Source organism: Macaca mulatta, chromosome 20, assembly GCF_049350105.2.
Source record: "Macaca mulatta isolate MMU2019108-1 chromosome 20, T2T-MMU8v2.0, whole genome shotgun sequence".
NCBI classification, from domain to species: domain Eukaryota; kingdom Metazoa; phylum Chordata; class Mammalia; order Primates; family Cercopithecidae; genus Macaca; species Macaca mulatta.
Window position 1 is genome coordinate 43,089,579 of NC_133425.1, and position 20,533 is coordinate 43,110,111.

A 20,533-nucleotide genomic window follows, 5' to 3' on the forward strand; every position below is an offset into this window, starting at 1 on the left:
AGGATCACTTGAGGCCAGGAATTCAAGACCAGCCTGAGCACATAGCAAGACCCTATCTCTGCAAAAAAAAAAAAAAAAATAGCTGGGCCTAATGGCACATGCCTTTGGTCTCAGTGCCTTGGGAAGCTGAGGTAGGAGGATTGCTTGAGCCAAGAGTTTGAGGCTGTAGTGAGCCGTGATCATTCCATTGCACTCCAGCCTGGGCAACAGAGCAATACCCTGTCATTTAAAAAAATTAAAAAGAAAAAATACAAAAAATCCTAAGAAAAAGTTAAATCACTTCGTATATGTTATTTTTTCCAAATTGTTGAGAGGTAGATTTTTTATCCCTGTTTGTTGGCTAAAACAGACCAAAATACAGGAAGTAACTTACCTAGTGCCTTTTCTCACCAGAATTCTTGCCTCTAGTGAGAGTCTCATATTTTTGCCCTGAACCAAGCCACCTCTGAAAGAAAGTTAAACAGGCTTTGAGAAGATATTTTTCCTTGGATTTTAGATCCTTGTAGCATATCTGAAAAGAGAGTTAACTCTGCATATGAACATTCAGAAACTTTTGGAGATATTCAAGGTCATCGGCACCTGACACTGGGAGAAAGGGTGGGTTAGGGTTGGTCCTGTGCAACTACACAATATCTAAAGGGAGCTTGCAGCCTGTGGTCCTGAGATTCTGCTCCCACATCCTGGAAGCCTCAGAGCCTGCCCTAAGGTTGTGCCTGGACCATTGCTCATCACACTAGTATGTCTCCCAGGGTAAATCACTTACAGAGCTGGGCAAGACTTGGAGGCCAGTAGCTCAGCTTCATTACCAGCGGCATGAAGTCCATTCTCTGACCGCACCTTACTTCTTTACAATAAAGAAGTAAGAACAGAGCATTCAGAATTTTTCTGAGTGCCCTAAGCACTGAAGTAATATTGTTTCTACCAAGCACATTCAGATCACCTCAAGCTCTGTGGAATGAAATCATGGCTTAGTCATCATTGCTTCCAGAGGCAATGATGTGCCTTCTGTTTGTTTTCTTCTTTACACACTGACATTTTAATGAAAGTATTCACACTCAGACTAACTGGTTCATGCCACTTGTGATATAATAAACCAGCAGTTCGCAGTTTTCACTCCATTATAAAATTGAGGCAATAGACTCCATGTTCTGCTCTCTTCCCTCATCTCTGTGGCCTTTGATATGCTATTCTTTTTTCCTGCCTTTTATGATGGTACACTGTACATGGAAAAGAGATGGGAAGGGGTACTCAGGGAGAAGGGTGGCCTGCAGAGTCCCCTGGGAGCAGAATGCCAGGGATAGAGGAGAGAGACAGACCAGCCTATTCCCCTTGCCAGCTTCAGCAGCATTCTGCTCAGAGTTTTTTTTTTTTGGCCATTTCGCTCTGTGCTCTCTGGTGTCCCAGGCTGTGAACAGCCTGTTCCTTCCCCTCCACAGGTGAGAGATCTGTCACCACATATTTTAACCCTCACCAGGCACCTTGCATTATGCCCAGAAAAATGAGGGCTACACAGGAACTGGGTGGCGTCACACCTGCCTTTGAAGCGTTATAGTGTTGTTGAGGCAAAAGAATCTGCCTGAGAAACTATAAAAGAATCAAAAAGTATATCTCTCAAATACCAAATTGTGTAGACTGTGCAGTAAAGTGAAACTCTGTAACCTATTCTGGTTTCTCTGGGGAGTTTCTAGTGCTAAAGTCATTCAGAATAATTTTAACTTATTAGTTATTTATATTCCTTCCCTGCTTTTATCCACTCACCTCCACTCCCCTAACTGGAACCCTCACCTGCCCTTATATTTGAGACTAGACTGTGAACCATCATGATTTCCAGTGGGAGTCACGCTTTGAAAGCCATTTTAATAAACAGCAGGAACAGTTATTCTGCCTAATTCCCTAGCTTATGTAGAGTAATTTCAGCCTGCCAGTCATCCTGAGCCTTGAGTTTTTTTTATTTTTATCTTTTAGTAGCTAGGAGAATTTTACAATAAAATTCTGTCACTCGTAGGTAACTCTGGGTGCCTTTGGGCATGAAGAAGAAGTTATCTCTAATCCTTTGTCTCCAAGAGTGATTAAAAACATCATCTATTATAAGTGTAACACCCATGATGAGAGGGAAGCGGTCATTCAGCAAGAACTGGTCATCCATATTGGCTGGATCATCTCCAATAACCCTGAGTTATTCAGTGGCATGCTGAAAATACGAATCGGGTGAGTGAAGTCCTTTGCATTTGCATAAAGAGAATTGTTCAAGTTGTCCTCTAACAGACCCAGCCTCTCCAAGTGAAGCAGTGTTCCTGGTGTCTGGTGAGTATTCAGCAAAGTGCACCTGTCCTCTAAGCCATGCAGGCAATATCTGGGGGTATGCAAAATAAATGCTACTAGCCTGAAAGAATCCTTAACATTTATTTCATGCCTGAATTAGATATAGTGAAGTAACTCTGTTTTCTGGTAAAATCAAACCCCAGAAATTTCAACAGCTGTGTCGTGTAAAACACTAAGCACAGTACTTGCAAAAATTCCTAGAAATAAAATGAATAGGCCTTAAGAGAGGAATGATTTTCAGTAAAACTGTCAGGGGGACACATTCAGATAAAAATTTGGTCCTTTTAAGAATATTCTATACCCATTTTCTACCAAAATCTAACTATTGATTTTTAATATTGTTGTTCTTGGAGAAGAAATCAAAAGTAAGGCTCTGATGATCTTGAATATTCGTAATCAAGAATTTTATGAGGCAGCATGTGTAGGAAAAGTTAACCAGGCTCTGGGATTCAGCAGAACTGAGTTCAAGTTCCGACTGCCATTGTCATCTCAGTAACCTCGGATAAATGACTGAACCTCTCTAGCCTCGCTTTAATACCAGTTTCTTTGTTTTATATGAAAATGAAATGAGATATGTTTTAAAAGTCTATGACAAGCTAAGAAAGTATAAATGTTTCTTTTTTAAATACATTTTTGATTGTATAAGTATCATGTGAGTATGTCCTGATTGTAAAAGAGCCCAATGGTATCTGAGCTTATAATGTAATCTAACATGTGGCCAACTTTGGAGGGTGTTTCTCAAGTGTTTGAAAAGAATATACATTCTCTGTTGGATGCAAACATACATGTATGTGTATGAGTGTGAAATAAGTGCTAACTGTAAAATTGGAGTTTTATTATCTTTACTATCTGTATTTGATAATTGACTGCTGATAAAAGTCTTAATTTCTCATTACAATTGTGGTTATATCAATTTCTCCTTGCATTTTTATTTTTATCAGTTTCGCTTTATGTAGTTTTTTGTTTTTTGAGATGGAGTCTCATTCTATCAGACAGGCTAGAGTGCAGTGGTGCGATCTCAGCTCACTGCAACTGCCACCTCCCAGGTTCAAGCAGTCCTCCCACCTCAGCCTCCCAAGTGGCTGGGATTACAAGCATGTGCCACCACACCCAGCTAATTTTGTATTTTTAGTAGAGACAGGGTTTCACCGTGTTGGCCAGGCTGGTCTTGAACTCCATACCTTTAGTGATCTGCCCACCTCAGCCTCCCAAAATACTGGGATTACAGGCGTGAGCCACCTCACCTGAGCACTTTATGTAGTTTAAAACTTCGGTTTTGTCCATGTCACTTCATAACTTTTACCAATATATCTTCATGTCATTGATTACTTTTCAACTTTTTTTTAAACTTCAAACATTTACAAGAATACAGAGACTGATATAATAAAGACTTACGTGCCCATACTATCACCCAGCCTCAACAATACTATCATCTGGTCCGTCTTACTTCACCCATACCCCCATCTACTAACCACCTGTCCCCACAGTACCCTGTCAGTTTTGAAAGGCAAATCCATATCTTCTAATCTGTAAATACTTAAATTTGTATCTCAAAAACATAAGAACTTCTTCAAAACATAAACGCGGTACTGTTACCATGCATAAAAAACAATTGAATTATGTTTGTCAAATATTACTGCCATACCTTTCTCCATCTGTCATTAGAAGGGTTGGGGAGCATGAACTCTGCATCACTCACACTAGTGACTAGTTCCAAATCCTGGTTCTTGGCCCATGATCTTGGGAAAGTTATCTAATTTTGCAGAATTTCAAGCAGCTTGTGTGTAAACTTACAGAGTTTTTGTGAGGATTATCTGAGATAACCCAAAGGGCAAGCACCTAGAAAACGGGCCCTCAGCAAACATTAGATCTCTTCCTCTGAACATAAGAAAGGAGAACTCATTTGCCTGGGATAGTCACTTAAGTTACTGGCAGAAATGGGAATAAAATTCAAGGCTTTCCACTTGTAACTCTCAAATTAGTGGTATCCAGAGAGCTGAATTCAGTGGCAGGGGTGGTTTTGCCTTAGGGGAGGTAGAAGATTTTCTGTGGAGGAGTTACGCGGCAACTGTCTACCGTTTGTCCTTATCCCAGTGTCTCTACCTTTGCTGGTTCCAGTAAACAGCACCAAGGGCTCAGTGCATATTCACTAGCTCACACATTTGACTGGCTATTAACTTCGAACAACGACATCTGCCCTGGTCCTACAAAGAAGGATTAGTCTTCAGGAAAATATTATTTCCTCTGCAAATACTGACATTGAAAGTATGACAAAATATAATTTCAAATTATTCTTATGCTTTGCCTCCTAAGCCAATGTTGATGTAGCAACAGGCAGGCAGGTTTGTATTTCAGAAAGCTTTTTTCCTGTGGTTAACATAATGAGGCGCTCTGTATTTGACAGAGGTATCCTAGAATATTACAAGGAAGTGAAAAGTCTGCTCTAGACTTTTCTAAACTTTTCATAGCATCTTAATATTAGGTTGGTGCAAAAACAGTTGTGGTTTCGCCCACTACTTTCAGTGGCAAAAACCATGATTACTTTTGCACCAACACAATATATCTACTGTAGTATACAAGCAGCCAACTTAGAATCATCCCATTTTCTCGGTCTTGTGATGAATTAAGGTGCAAAATCTCATTTATTTGGTCTGTTAACTTGTACCTACTCAAGTTTCTTACACTATAAAATGCTAAACAGTACTGATCCTAGATTGGAGGCCTGGCAGACAAAAGAACAAAAAAAAAAAATCTGACATCTGGCACATCATAGTTACTACATGAACTCGAATACAATATGGATCATAAATTGAAATCATGTATGAGAAGTCATAAAAGCCATAAAGTTTTAGAAATAAACACTAAAGCCTGTTTCTGTGAGATAATGGCAATGGTATACAGAAGCAAAAACATGCAGAAGTACGTAAGACTGAAGAATAAGAACACTGAAGTTAGGCAGACCTGGGTGTAAATCCCAGTTCTTCCACTTACTGACAAAAACAGCCCATGTACACTCTCCAAATCTCAGTTTCTTTGCTGTAAAATGGTGGTTCCAGTGCCTACTTCAAAGTTGTTGTAGGGATTAAGTCAGATAATATATGTGAAGAATTTTTATTTTTCTTCTATTATTCATTGCTTAGCATATAATAGATATTCAATAAATAGTATTTGTGGCTACAGTGATGGAGGAAGAGGAAGAGGATGGTTTACTAGAGTGATCTTTTGAGTGCAGTGATCACGTTATTTAAACTTGTCTCCTCTTAGATCGTTACTGGAAACACTGCTAAGAGATGTACGATTGTAAGGCAACCTGTCCTATACTCTGATATGATTAACTACACCATTCCATCAATAACTCCATGGAGAAAAGTGCTACATCCTGATATCTTCTGTATATATGACTGGACTTTCATAAAAACAAGGCCCTGTTTAACTTGGTCATTTCCTGAAGGACATGATTTAATTAAATCTTCTTTTATACTTAATTCCAATATCATGTGGCACAAAATCAAGTATGTTTATCAAAATTAAGAGCCATTTACTTCTCTAAGAGTACAGAGACATGCTTTCCTTTTGCTTTTCCTAAATCCCACATTACTAGCTCAAAGCAAACCACCTGACTCTGCTTATATACCATATGTTAAACAATCCAATATTTATTGAGCATCTCTGATGAACGAAACTATAAGACAGACAGGAAGTAATACAAGATCTAGTTCCTATCCTTAGCAGAAGTAAATTTCTTAAATAAATCACTCCTTAATAAAAACAACAACAACAAAAATACCAGATTGCTCCCCAACTGAAATTGTCCTAGTGATTAGAACTGATCTTGTGAGATGCACATAAGAGTGAAATATACATCATAAGTCAGGCAGGGACACTATTAATACTCACAATGAGAATATAATGCCACAATCCCAGAATGAGTTTCAGGACGGTGAATAATTAAGGTTTCATAGCAAATTTCTTTATGAGTCGGTTGACTGTTAAATACTAAGTCACATGCTGCCACCGGACATTTTTACTTTGGGTGACACAGTATAAGGAAAAATGGTATGTCATTTCTCATGGAAAGCACTGAACATACAGAATAGTAGATATCAAAACGGAAAGAATGCTATTTTTAGAATAAATACCCATTCCCATGAATAGAAAGAAGCATCAGGTTAGAGTTGAATTCAAGGAAGGGAATTACATGAGACTTGTAGAGGACCTAAATTAGCTTAAAATGCTGAATAAGCAGTAAAGGAAAAACTACTATAGACTGAAAAACACAGCAGTGTAAAATCTTGGGAAACTGTTTGCCTTCACTCTAAGGCTTTGTTTAAACCTCTGCAAGGATGGCTGTCACTTGAAAAGGCTCCCTGAACTAGAACACTTATTACAAAGAATGTGCTTTGGAAGACTTATAACCTATACTTCTCAGTCTGTCTCAGATCAGTGCCTGAGTCTGTGACAATAGAGTACTTTTATACCGTGTACGGAGATGGAGAATCACATTTCTTTTCATTTAGAGTTAACTCACATGAAAGAACCATTTCTTTACCCTCATATGGAGTCAAGAGGTTGGAGTTGAAAATATCAGGGCAAACAGACTGAACAAATCAGGATATAACTCAAAGTTCTTATAACTGATTCAAAATAGCTCCAAATCTTCGAAAGAAACTATTTTAAGGGATAAGAGTGAAGGTCAAATTCTATGCAGGTAATTTACTTTCAATCAAAAGAAAGAAGAGACAAAGAAAGATAAGGAAATTTGACTGAAATATACTGTAGCTGAAATCATGCAAATCACTTAAAAATAATAAGCTAAAGTAATTTATAAAATAATACTGAAAAATGTAACTTAGAAAGTAGAAATTTCCTAGGGAAAGTAACTGACACCAATTTGATGTATATTTCTCAGATACTTTTGCACATGTACATTACACAGATATATATGTATGGTATTATTGTTGTTTCATAAAATGTGGAACAATACACTGCATCTTTTTTTTACATTTAATTTATCTAGGACATTCATAAATGTCAGTATATAGGACTTTATCTTGTTCGATGTAATGGTAGCACAGCATTTTATTATATGGCTAAAAACCAATTTATTCAAACTATTTTCTACTAATGAACATCTAGGTCGTTCCCAATGTTTTCACTATTTCGAATAATGCTGAAAGACTGCTGTAAAATATATCTTTATGGTACTTGTGTGAATACTGTAAACTCCTTGGATGAGAACTGATGAATTATGATGTATGCAGATATTGCCAAATAAGCAATGCGTTTTTCACATGTGATTTTGAAGGAAAAACAGGTAATAATGTTTAAAAAAGTACTTCACATTTACATGTAAAACTAGTGGAATGAAAAGGAGCTCAACCCGACAATAAACAGAAAAGGAAAAAAGTTACCCTGGTTGGTAACAGTGGGGCTATCCCTGCTTTGGTGTCCTCGTTGGATGTGGTGATTCTAGGTAAAGAATGTGAAGATGTTTTGCAAGGGCAAAGCTTCAACATTATCACTGTGGTATTTGATAATTTGAGGTCCTCTCCCCATGACATTTGGAGAACAGCTCCATCTGGGAAGTGCTTTTTACACACCACAAATCTCAAGGTGCCATAGGAGGAACCTCCCCCTTCTCCCAACACACACATTCTCTCTCTCTCTCTCTCTCTCTCTCTCTCTCTCTCTCTCTCTCTCTGTCTCAGTCACTCTTCTGGTCCTAACACACATACTCTCTCTCTGTCTCTCTCTCTCTCTCTGTCTCTCTCTCTCTCTCTCTCTCTCTCTCTGTCTCAGTCACTCTTCTGGTCCTAACACACATACTCTCTCTCTCTCTCTGTCTCTCTCTCTCTCTCTGTCTCTGTCTCTCTCTCTCTCTCTCTCTGTCTCAGTCACTCTTCTGGTCCTAACATACATACTCTCTCTCTGTCTCTCTCTCTCTCTCTCTCTATCTCAGTCACTCTTCTGGTCCTAACACACATACTCTCTCTCTGTCTGTCTGTCTGTCTCTCTCTCTCTCTCTCTCTCTCTCTCTCTCTCTCTCTCTCTGTCTCACTCACTCTTGTCTTCTGGTTCTAAGTTTGCAAAGGCCATGTGCTCTCGCAAGAGAAGTTCACCCTGGAGGAGGGGGCCCTTTCAGCCATGGTTGAGTCCCCTGTAGGCCCAGTGGAATGATCCCAAAGCATCTCTTATGGAAACTCCATCTCAGAATCCTGTTGGGGTTGTATCTTGCAATCTAACATGGTGTCACCTCTCCGTCACCTGGTAGACACTCATGACACCTGTGGCAAATACCCTGAAATCCCCTCAGACCTATGCCCACAGCACTCTCCCACCACAGTAACAAAGATTTGGGAATGCTGTTTCTTCTCTAGGGATATCAGACAATTTAAGGTAACTGTCATCCTATCTGTGGGGCTTGTGATAGTACCCCTCTGAAGAGTGAAAAGACACTTTTGTGTCTTCTATGTTTTTATGAGACTTCATCCTTAATAAATTATACTAAGACCTGAGCCCTTTTAAGTGAATGGGCCCCTTGCATATTTGTTTATTAGCAGCAGCAAATACATACTCAGTATGTTTCTTTACAAATTTTACCTTGAATTAGTCCATGGAAGGTTTTTCGTTTGCTTAAAATTGGTGAGCAAATTACTCATTTATAGAGTCCTTGAATGTCAAATTTCCTATAAATTGTTGAACATATTTCTGAGTTAGTCCTTTGTGTATTGTACTGGTTGTGGCACAATTTTAAAAGAAAGATAGGGAGGGGATTTATAGAATGTGTTCTTTTTTTACTGCCTTATGATACAATAAGCACATCAGACTCATTCTTACTTGGCTTTTGGGTATTGTTTCTCTCTTTTAAATGTTAATTATGATTAAAGAGATTGATTGATTGGTCACGTTTGATACCATATTCTTCTTGGAATGCCAGCATTCACTAGGCTGAATGGACATAAGAAATAAGAACATTTGCCTTAACCATGGTACCTCTTACCCAGAATTCCCTTGCACTGTGTATATTTTTATCTCTGGTTTAACTACTCTCTCTCAGTGTTTTTTAAATTTTATTTATTTACATTACCCACTACTTCAATTGCTTTTAAACCAATAGCACCACGTCCCTTTTCTCTTTTTTCCAAGGTTAATCTTGCCAATGCAGTTTCTTCAACTTTACTGCTATCAGGCACTCCAGTGAACAAAATTAACCTGCTCACAGGAATGGTATTCTGGTCTGATAATGATTTGATTTGCTGTCTCATTATTGATTTGTGCTCCAGCTTTCCTGTTGAAATAGATCAAGTTCCTGACAGGCCCATTACTGTAAAGACCTCCAATCAACTGCTTTCTGCTGCAGGTCTGTCAGTCAAGCTTTACTTAGAGATAACCCCAGAGGATATATGTTATCAAGCCTTTTTCATCTCTGCTTTTCATACTGCCAGGACATCCTCTGTAAGCAATTATGATCCAGACATACCTTGTCCTCTGATGCCCGAAACTGTATCTGTGGATCACACATTCGAAGCTTAGAGAGAGCCATCGTTGTCATAGATAGCAGACTATAACATTGCTTATGCACTAAAGGAAAGAGAAAATAATTACGGCACCAAGTTCATTAGCACGGTTCTAATACTCATTCCGAGGTCTTTGCCTTTGACATTTGATATGAGATAAGGAGGTGAGGTGATGAAGCTCCCCTACCTCTATTATATTGTGATTGGATCAGTGATAGAGTAAGTCCACATCCTTCAGTCACCAGAGAGCTCAGTTTGCCTCATCAAATTGTATCCCTCTCCATATTAATATGAATCAAGCCAAAAAAGTCCCTTCTTGCAACTTTCCCATCTTCTATCATTTGGTGTGTCAGCTTTGGCTTCCATAACAAAATGCCATAGATGGAATGGCTTAAACACAGAAATTTATTTTCTCACTATCTGCAGGCTGGAAAGGCCAAGGTCAGGGTCCCTGCCGATTTGGTTTCTGGTGAGGGCTTTCCTCCTGGCTTGCAGACAGCTGCCTTCTGTGTCCTCTGTGTCCTCTGTTGGAGAGAGAGAGCGCTCTAGTATATCATCTTATAAGGGTACTAATCCCAGCATAAGGGCTCTAACATCATGACCTCATCTGAACCTAATTGCCTCCCAAAGACCCCATCTCCAGATACTATCACATTGGAGTTAGGGCTTCAACATATGAATTTGGTGGGGGAGAAAGAATTCAGCCGATAACATATGGCTTAGTTAAATGTTTGCACAAAATCATCTAATCATTTGTTTAACAGCAAACTTAGCAGATCCTTGTATTATCTTGAAATCTTAAAATGATTATTTTAAAAAATTATTTTTTTCCCCAAGGATCAGTGATCAGTTCTATTCTATATGGCATTTTTTTTTTTCCAGAAAATTTCAGCTGGTCAGGTGCAGTGGCTCATACCTGTAATCCCAGCACTTTGAGGGGCCAAGGTGGGTAAATCACTTGAGCCCAGGAGTTTGAGACCAGTTGGGCAACATGGCAAAACCCCTTCTCTACAAAAAAATTAAAAATTAGCTGGGTGTGTTGGTGCCTGCCTGTAGTCCCAGCTCCTCGGGAGACTGAGGTGGGAGGATTGCTTAAGCCTAGCAGGTGGATGTTGCAGTGAGCCAAGATCACACAGCTGCACTCTACCCTGGGCGCCAAGTAAGACCATGTCTCAAAAAAGAAAAAAAAGAAAAGTTCAGGTGTTCTGGTTTACCACTGCTATCAGATTTCCATGTACTTTATTTCATATTGTTTGCCTTCATTGGGGCATATGGGAAATAAACATACCAATACACACACTGTATCCTTACTAATCTCCAAACAAGAGTGTTTTTAAAAGGATAAGCTTATTCCCAGAACTGTCTGAGGAATACTAATATTCCTTTTTCCGCTTTTCCAGCAGTCCCAAAGAATTCATTGTCCTCAAGTCAAACTTGGATATATATGAAGGCTGATTTGGTCAGTCGTGTGAATCTACCACTTTCTCATTTGCTTATTGGCAAGTAGAGCACCTCTGGCTCTTAGACAGACTGGATGTTTAAGGCTCTGGGCCATCCATAACCTTCATTATTTTGACCTTCCACATTTTCTTTCTTTTGCCCTTCCTTCCTTCCTTCCTTCCTTCCTTCCTTCCTTCCTTCCTTCCTTCCTTCCTTCCTTCCTTCCTTCGTCCCTCCCTCCCTCCCTTCCTCCCTCCCTCCCTCCCTTCCTTTCTTCCTTCCTTCCTTCCTTCCTTCCTTCCTTCCTTCCTTCCTTCCTTCCATGCATCCATCGTTTCCTTTCCCCATTTTGTATTTAAATGATTTTGTACTGGCCAGGCACAGTGGCTCACGCCTGTAATCCCAGCACTTTGGGAGGCTGAGGTGGGCGGATCACGAGGTTAGGAGTTCAAGACCAGCCCATCCAACATGGTGAAACCCCGTCTCTACTAAAAATACAAAAAGTAGCTGGGCGTGGTGGTGCATGCCTGTAATCCCAGCTACTCAGGAGACTTAGGCAGGAGAATCACTTTAACCTGGGAACTGGAGGTTGTGGTGAGCCAGGATTGCGCCATTGTGTGCTCCAGCCTGGGTGACGGGGTGAGACTCCTCAAAAAAAAAAAAACTTTTGTTCTAAAATGATCAATATCAGATTTTATGGCCTTGTCATAGGGAATGAGGGATAATTAGCCTGATTTTCCTATGTCCTCCTTTATTAGTAGTCCTACAAATGGATAAAATGTCTTTGATATTCTTAACTGTGTTACTACTTGGTAATTTACTTTCTGTAGGTTTCTGACAGCTATTAATAGTTGTATAGTTTATGTCTAAGGCTGTCTTGCCGTTTTTATTTGAAGAATTCCAAAGAATAAAAAGATTAGTTTGACCAACAATTTTAATGAATAAATGCCTCCCTCCCTCCCTCCCTCCCTCCCTCCCTCCCTCCCTCCCTCCCTCCCTCCCTTCCTTCCTTCCTTCCTTCCTTCCTTCCTTCCTTCCTTCCTTCCTTCCCAGAGCTCGCTCTGTTGCCCAGGCTGGAGTGCAGTGCCATGATCTGGGCTCATTGCAAGCTCCACCTCCTGGGTTCACACCATTCTCCTGCCTCAGCCTCCCAAGTAGCTGGGACTACAGGCGCCCACCACCACGCCCAGCTAATTTTTTGTATTTGTATTTTTAGTGGAGACAGGGTTTCACCATGTTAGCCAGGATGGTCTCGATGTCCTGACCTTGTGATCTGCCCGCCTCAGCCTCCCAGAGTGCTGGGATTACAGGCATGAGCCACCGCACCTGGCCAATAAATGTATTTTAATAATATGACAGATTGTATTTATTTGTGCTTGAATGAATGAACAACCTTCTTTCTTTGATGATTTTTGAGAATAATGCTGTCAATAATTTGCCCACAAAACTGAGATTTTGTAAATAGAAGGAAGTCTAAGGGAAAACATTAAGGTCTCCAGCTATCTTTGTGCGTGATACTAAGGATTTTAAAAGATAAATGTGATAAACTATGTTTAGTTTTAATAACTCAAGTTAGTGGAAGACTTTAAAAAGTAAGCCTTTTAAAAATAAAAATGTTATTTATTTTAGAAGATACCTCCTGAAGTTAATTGACTGATACTTGACTTAAGTGACTCCAAGACTTCAGTTAAAAATTTGCATTACCTTCCTGTAACCTGAGTTTAAGAAGTCACATAACAAGAGTTTACTAACATTTTTATGACTCTTTAACATTTCAGAGCCTTTTTATAGACATTATTTGTTCCTCAAAATAATTTCATAAAGTAAGTTCAATGAGTAATAGTAGTATTCCCATTTGGAAAATAACCTGCCAATGGGGCACAGTTGGTAAGTGACAGAATTAGTATTTAAGTCTGTCTTTGCTTTTCGTTATGAAGAATTTTAAGTGTATAATGAATTATTTGGTGCATTCCCAAATGCTCATTATTTAGTGATATAAGTAGTGCTTAGCTATTTGTATTTGCTATACTTGCTTTAACTTTTATTTTGCTATAGTATATTATAAAGCAAATCCCAGACATTTAACTTTTACCTGTGAATATTTTAGTGAGTATATATCTCAAAAAAAGGACATTATCTCAATAATCCCAATACCATTATCATAGCCACCAAAATTAGCAGTAATTTTTTTAATATCACAAGATACTCAATCCTTATTTAAATTTCTCTGGGTTATCCCTGAAATGACTTTTTATAGTTGGTCTGTTTTGAATCATGACATAAAACAAGGCTCATGGTATTAGTGGTTGTATCTCTTAAATCACTTCATCTACAGCAGAAACTCCCACTTAGCTTTTCATTCTATTGACTTATTGAGGAGACCAACAGGCAGGTCATTCGATTTTTAATTCAGTATTCCTTCTGTTATTCTAAGCTGCCTCAAATGTAAGTTTTAAATCTAAGTAAAGAAATGAATAAAATAAATAAATAAAATAAATAGAAGATAATTCTATGCCTAGTCTATAAAATAAAAATATAAATTTTTAATTTAAAGAAAAGGCCCACTGAGTAGTTTATTGTAACTAAAATGTTGCTGTACTAGCTAATTTCCCAAACAGCTTAAACATCAAAGCATCCAAAAGAACTATGTTCTTGTTACTTTTATGCTTGTGTAACATTTTCGCTAAATACAGTCAATAAGAATGAGGACGATATAAAGAAAGCCTAGTCTTTGCCAGTAACATAGGTGTAGTCCAGTTTTTCTTTTCGACTGACTAGAGAAATACAAACGGTAAATCTTAATTCTGTTACATATTCTGTTGTTGTATATAACAGGAAGCTTTCAGGCATTTGTTGTTTGTAAATACTTCATCTTTATTGCTCTTACCAATGAACAGCTATTAAATATTCATTACATAGTATCAACAGTAATAGTATTGATTTCTAAAATATTAGTATGTTTCATGCTTGTGTATCTCTCATGCCTTTATAATCCATCTCAGTGTTACCCTAGACTAAACTCCCAACTTCCAGAAATGGCACCAACAAACAATAGGGGAGAAGGTAGGAAGAGCTGAGAGTTGTCTGAGCTCAGGGCAGTAGAGGTTAGAACTGTCATAGAACTTGATACATGTTACCCTGTGGCTTATGGCCTGGCCCGGCAGGCCTGGTTGACACCCTCTCTGGCTCAACCAGTAAGGCTTAGCATTTTTTCTTACTGTTCTCTACATCGAGAGACATTAGTCATCCCATGAGGATGCATCACTGTTGTTTTACAAACCAGCATTGGCAGAAAAAAGAACTTTAATCTTTTGAATACATCTACTCTAACATTTTCATCTCTGTACCTGCAATATCCTTGTAGGTTGCCTTTCAAGGAAGTGTATCAAGAGAAAGAGAAGGCATGGGGGAGAAAGGCAGCATGGGTAAATAAAGATGCATTATTTCCAGATGCTCAGTTGCACTGCCTGTGTTTGTTATGCAGTGTTCACTAAAGGATTTAAGGATGAAGCATAGGAATCTGCTGTGTAAAACTAATTCCCTGGCTTTTCCTAATGGTGTATAAATTTCTCATTCCCTAAGGCACAGTATTATTTCCAGAGTTTTCTTTGGTTTTCATAACTAGTTTATCTGAGTTCTGTCCTCAGAATATAGTAAATGAAAGAAATGAAATGAATCTACAAAAATGCTTTTTAAAATATCCTCAAAAAGTTATTTACACATAAAATAATTAAATATTTTGGCTCTTATGCAACCTATTGGTTAAAGTACATCTTTAATGTACAACTATAACTAAGTTATAACTAATTGTATCCTTGTATTTCAAAGACAGGTACTTGTCTGGCTCCTCTCACCCCAAAGGAATGACTACAAAGTAAAGGAAATTGGTTTTAAAAAAAAGCTTGAGATTTCAGAGAAAGGAACATTTACATAATAGCATATCTCAGCCTATTTCTTGAAATGTATTGTTTCTCTTGCTCTCTTTCCTTTTTTTTTTTTTTTTTTTTTTTTGCATGTATCTAGTGTTAAGAAAATATAGTGTGGCAGCTGTTTGTGTACAGAATAACACCACAATGGATGGGTAAAATCTCACTTGCTAAGAACCTAAGTACTTACCTATTTTAATGTTGTACAACCTCACCACCTGTGCAAGGGCAGGCCTCATTTTTAAGAGTCTGATCATGTCGCATAATCTTGATGGAAGTAATTGTATCAACGGTTCAGGAAATTCAAATGGCCTCTTCTTCATTCTCCTTTGAATGGGTCAGTGGTGTAAGGGCATTACTGACAGAAGCAGAAGGTGATTTTATTTCAAGAGTTATTGATTCATGCTTCCCTGTTTTATTTCAGGTGGATCATCCATGCCATGGAGTACGAACTTCAGATCCGTAGTGGAGACAAGCCAGCCTTGGACTTGTATCAGCTATCACCTAGTGAAGTTAAACAGCTTCTGCTGGATATTCTGCAGCCTCAACAGAATGGAAGGTAATGAGGGCCCCTTGTTACCTACATGATACTCTGGATTTACAATAACTTCATAATGTTTAGCTTGATATATCTATGAAATTGATAAGATATTAATAAGAAATAAAATGCAACAGAGTATCAGAGGCCACCCCACTAGATAGAAAGTGTAAATAGAAAAACCAATCAAAATGTCTCTCTTCAATTATTATTTTGCACTGATTTTAATTTTATACTTTTTTCCCAATGTAGTGTATAAGCATTTCTTCATTTTTATTATTCTGTGCAAAATGTAACACCTCATACCACTTTCTGAAGTCAATTTCCTTTTCTGAACCTTTGTGGCACTCACCATCTCCTCCCAGCATTTTGGCAGATAGGATTGGGTTTGGTAACGTTATTTAAATATGTTGCCTGTGGCTTTGTCTCCCTAAATAGACTTCAGTGCTAAACCCTTTCCTAGACTTGTGCTAAGCTTACACTAAGAACAAAACAAATACTTGTGGATTGTGTTGACTTGAAGAACTTTTTCATCAGAAATAGCTTTAATATAAGTATTTAGGAAAGTATTTATTGAGTATGTTTGTGCCTGGCATTTACCAAACCGATATAGTTATATGCCTAGAAAAATCTGCCTAGGCCTTTTACAAAAGCTGTCTTCCACAAAAGTAGATTTGAATAAATGGAAAGGCATCCTTGTTCTTAAATAGGAACATTCATGTTATAAAGATGTCAGTTGTAAATATAATTCAATTCCAATAACATTTCAACAAGCTCTTTTTATGAGGTTAAGACAAGTTAATACAAAACTTCATATGGAAAAACCAAACATATAAGAATAATTAGAAAAACACGAAAGAACGACTTGCCCTACTAGACATTAAAACATACTATAAAGCCTCTGTAATTAAAACAGTGTGATATTGGTACACAACAGACAGAAGAGTTGAACAGAATAGAAAGTCCAGAAATAGACCCCCAAGTATATATGGAAATTTAATGTGTGACAAAGGCCAAGGATGGACTTTTTAAATAGTCATGAGACAACTGGATAGCCATTTGCAAAAAGATAAAATCACACCTGTAGTTTATACCACACATAAGAATACACTCCAAATAGATTAGAAATCTAAATGTAAAAAATGAAATAATGCAAAACAAGAAGACATGATGAAATTCCTTTTTACCCTTAGTATGGGAAAGACCTTCTAATAATGGCTCAACCCAAGGACAACAAAAGAAAAAGTTAATAAGACTATGTGAAAATTAAAAACAGCATTTCGTATGGCAAAAAGTAGACAACCAATGTCAAAAGACAACTGAGAAACTGGAACAAAATATATGCCACAAAGAGCTTATAACCAAGAATTCTTAAAAATTGAGGGAAAGACAACCAAAATCCCAGTGGAAAATAGGAAGAAAACATTCTTACATACCCATGAGTCTGTGCTGATATAAACAGACAAATGGGAGTGAAGAGACCCTTTCTTATAATAGAATTCCAATTATAAGTGTAGATAGGATGACAGAAATAGACAAATACAACAGTTATTGTTGCAGGCAAAAACCATCATTGCATGGAAGTATGATGAAAAATGGAGAGTTTCATCATTCCAATGTGTTTCCACTCAAGATACTTACAAATTGTAAAGGAAAAAATAGTGACTTTACAGTGGAGAAACCCAGCTGACTCTACCTTAACCAAAAGATTAAGGTGAACATCGCCAGTAATAAGACACATGAACATCATATAACCCCTGATATGATGCATTGAAAGGGGTATGATGGGCCAGGCATGGTGGCTTAAGCTTGTGATCCTAGCATTTTGGGAGGCTGGGGCAGGAGGGTCCTTTGAGCCCACAAGTTTGAGACTAGCCTGGGCAACATTCCAAGACTCCATCTCTATAAAAATAAGTAAATAAATAAGAAAAGTGCACAACATCACTTCTAGATACTGTTGGCAAAAATGCATGTCAGTCCATTCATCAGGAAACATCAGACCAACCCAAACTGAGGTACATCTTACAAAAAAACTGACATTTCTAAAGTGTCAAAGTTATGAAAGAATAAAGGACAACCAAGAAACTGCTAGAGGAGCCTCAGGAAACATGGAAACTAAACACCAATCCTGGATTGGATTCTGGACCAAAACAAGAATATTAGTGGTAAAATTGACAAAATGAATTAGATCCATAGATTAATTAATAGTATTGTATCATTGTTTACTTCCTGGTTTTATACTATGGTTATGTAAGATAACAAGAGTAGGGGAAGGCCAGGCACGATGGCTCACGCCTGTGATCCCAACAATTTGGGAGGCTGAGGCAGGCAGATTGCTTGAGCCCAGGAATTTGAGACCAGCTTGGGCAACGCGGCAAGACCCCATCTCTACAAAAAACACAAAAATTAGCCAGGTGTGGCAGCATGCGCCTGTAGTTCCAGATACTCAGGAGGCTGACGTGGGAGGATCACCTGAAACCAGTAAGTTGAGGCTGCAGAGAGTCGAGATCACACCACTGCACTCCAGCCTCAGTGATAGAGACTCTGTCTCAAAAAAAAAAAAAAAAAGGAGAAGGGAAGTTAAGTAAAGAGTATACAGGAACTCTATGGTTTATCTTCATGACTTTTCTGTAAGTCTGAAATTTTTCAAAATGAAAAGAAAAAATGAAAGGATCTTTCAAAATAATTTTCTACCTCCATTGTGAGTATTCTCACATTTCTACTTTTTCTGTTGTCCTACCAAGTATCTCCTTTTTAAAATATTAATCATAACTTCATATAACTCCAAAAACATACCTTTTAATTGCCAAACAAAGGGAACGAGGTGAAAATAAAATGCAGGCAGTAGGGTATCCAGTTACCTAAAGTAAAACATCACCAAGGAACCCTTTGAGCTTTGTCACTTTGGTGAAACACTAAAACCAGCAATACAAGGCTGTGCCTATTAAAAGAAATTTTACGTATCCAAAAATGGATGCCCGTCTTACCTATGTAGGGATAAATTTTCATTGGTCCTCTTTTTCCAGAGCAAAAATGTTTTTTTCTGTTTACTGTATCCTGCATAGCTATTGTCGTACCTAGAAATAGTGTTGGTCATGACATATTTCTCTTGTAATTGAGTATACATTTCACTCTGCTGTCTTTTAAAATACTAAGTGTAAAAAACGTGTATCTGGGCTGTGTGCTGTGGTTCACGCCTATAATCCCAGCACTTTGGGAGGCCAAGGCAGGAGGATTACTTGAGGCCAGGAGCTCAAGACCATCCTGGACAACATAGCCAGACCCTGTCTCAACAAAAAATTTAAAAAGTAACCAGACATGGTAGTGCATGCCTGTAATCTTAGCCACTGGAAAGGCTGAGGTGAGAGGATCGCTTGAGCCCAGGAGTTAGAGTTTGCAGCGAGCTATGATTGAGCCATTGCACTCCAGCCTGGGTGACACAGCAAGACCTTGTCTCATAAATAAATAAATAAATAAATAAATAAATGTATCTGTCCTTTCTTCAGCTTTCGAAAGAATATGTTACTTTGTCACTGTGTGTCCTTTTCAAATTATTCAAATTCTGCATTTTTAGCAGTTTGTGAATGATGTATTATATCTTTAAGATTTAATACTTAAATGCTTAATCCATGAAAATAAAAGATCTAAAATTTTGGTGTATCACTACATTCTGTTATTATAATGTAAGATTTTACATCTTTTTTCAGCAAGAGAACTTTAGCTATGTTTAAATGGCAAACTTCTATAAAGTTTAAAATAAGGTAATTTTATTCTATATAAAATGCTTTTTTGAACATCACTTATTCATTCACTTTTTAATTGTTTACTAAGCACCTTTCTGGGAGAGGCGTATAGGAGTGATCAAATTATATGATTTCCATGCCTTCATGGAGCTTACATTTTATTATATGTGAAAACAACATAAAGTTATTATGAAATTCACAGCTGCTGCATTTTTAAAGGGAGCTGCTTTGTATATTTGAAAATCATTTGAGCATGTACTGAGCAATTCATAGCTTACTTAGAGAATAACATTTTGTCTATTAAATTTTTTAGAATCTTAGAGACTTCCTCCTGTCCTGCCAGCCCTGTTTTCATTATGAAATATTTACTAGCCTCTGTAACACACGGAGATATGCATCATTGATGGGCTTTGGCTTTCATTGCTTACCCTATCGGAACAATTAGTTCATATTGAAAGCCCTGCTTTCCACCAGAACAAGCTTGTTCTTCAACTCTGAGACATTTGCCTTTTGTTACAGATGTTGGCTGAACAGGCGTCAGATCGATGGGTCTTTGAATAGAACTCCCACCGGGTTCTATGACCGAGTGTGGCAGATCCTGGAGCGCACGCCCAATGGCATCATTGTCGCTGGGAAGCATTTGCCTCAGGTAAAGCCCCACCACGTTCACGTAAAGAAAGGGGATTTTGCAAAGGATAGTGAATCCTTTCCTCCTGCCCTGCAAATAACTTTTCTCCTTTTCAGCGTTCTAAGAGTTTTTTCAAAGAAGGGATGAAATACTAGAAAATAAGTCTAATCAATTGGATTGAAAATTGTTTTCCCCAATCTGAGTTACTTTTATTTTTCAAATTTAGTGTCCCTGTAGGCAGAAAAGGCTCACTTTACCAAATGGATATATTGCTGAAAGTTGTATTTAATAAAAAAAAATTATTGGTATTGTCATATTTTAGATATTTTGAGGATATTCCCTTTTAAAAAACCACATGGCCAAACCTCTTGCTGAGCAAGCTGTCCTTCCTTTGTTTACTTACCAGCTTAGAGTTTCCT

The 20,533-nt window shown here is 38.0% G+C and overlaps 1 protein-coding gene across 11 annotated transcripts in view; it reads left to right on the forward strand.

Annotated features, from left to right (window-relative positions):
- The window catches only part of PHKB (phosphorylase kinase regulatory subunit beta), a 225,514-nt gene that overhangs the window by 198,227 nt on the left and 6,754 nt on the right, over positions 1–20,533 (forward strand). For all 11 annotated transcript variants that reach the window (XM_077984034.1, XM_077984031.1, XM_077984029.1 and 8 more), the window contains 3 exon segments: positions 2,006–2,208; positions 15,630–15,764; positions 20,006–20,135. In XM_077984034.1, coding sequence (XP_077840160.1) covers positions 2,006–2,208; positions 15,630–15,764; positions 20,006–20,135 — 468 coding nt within the window.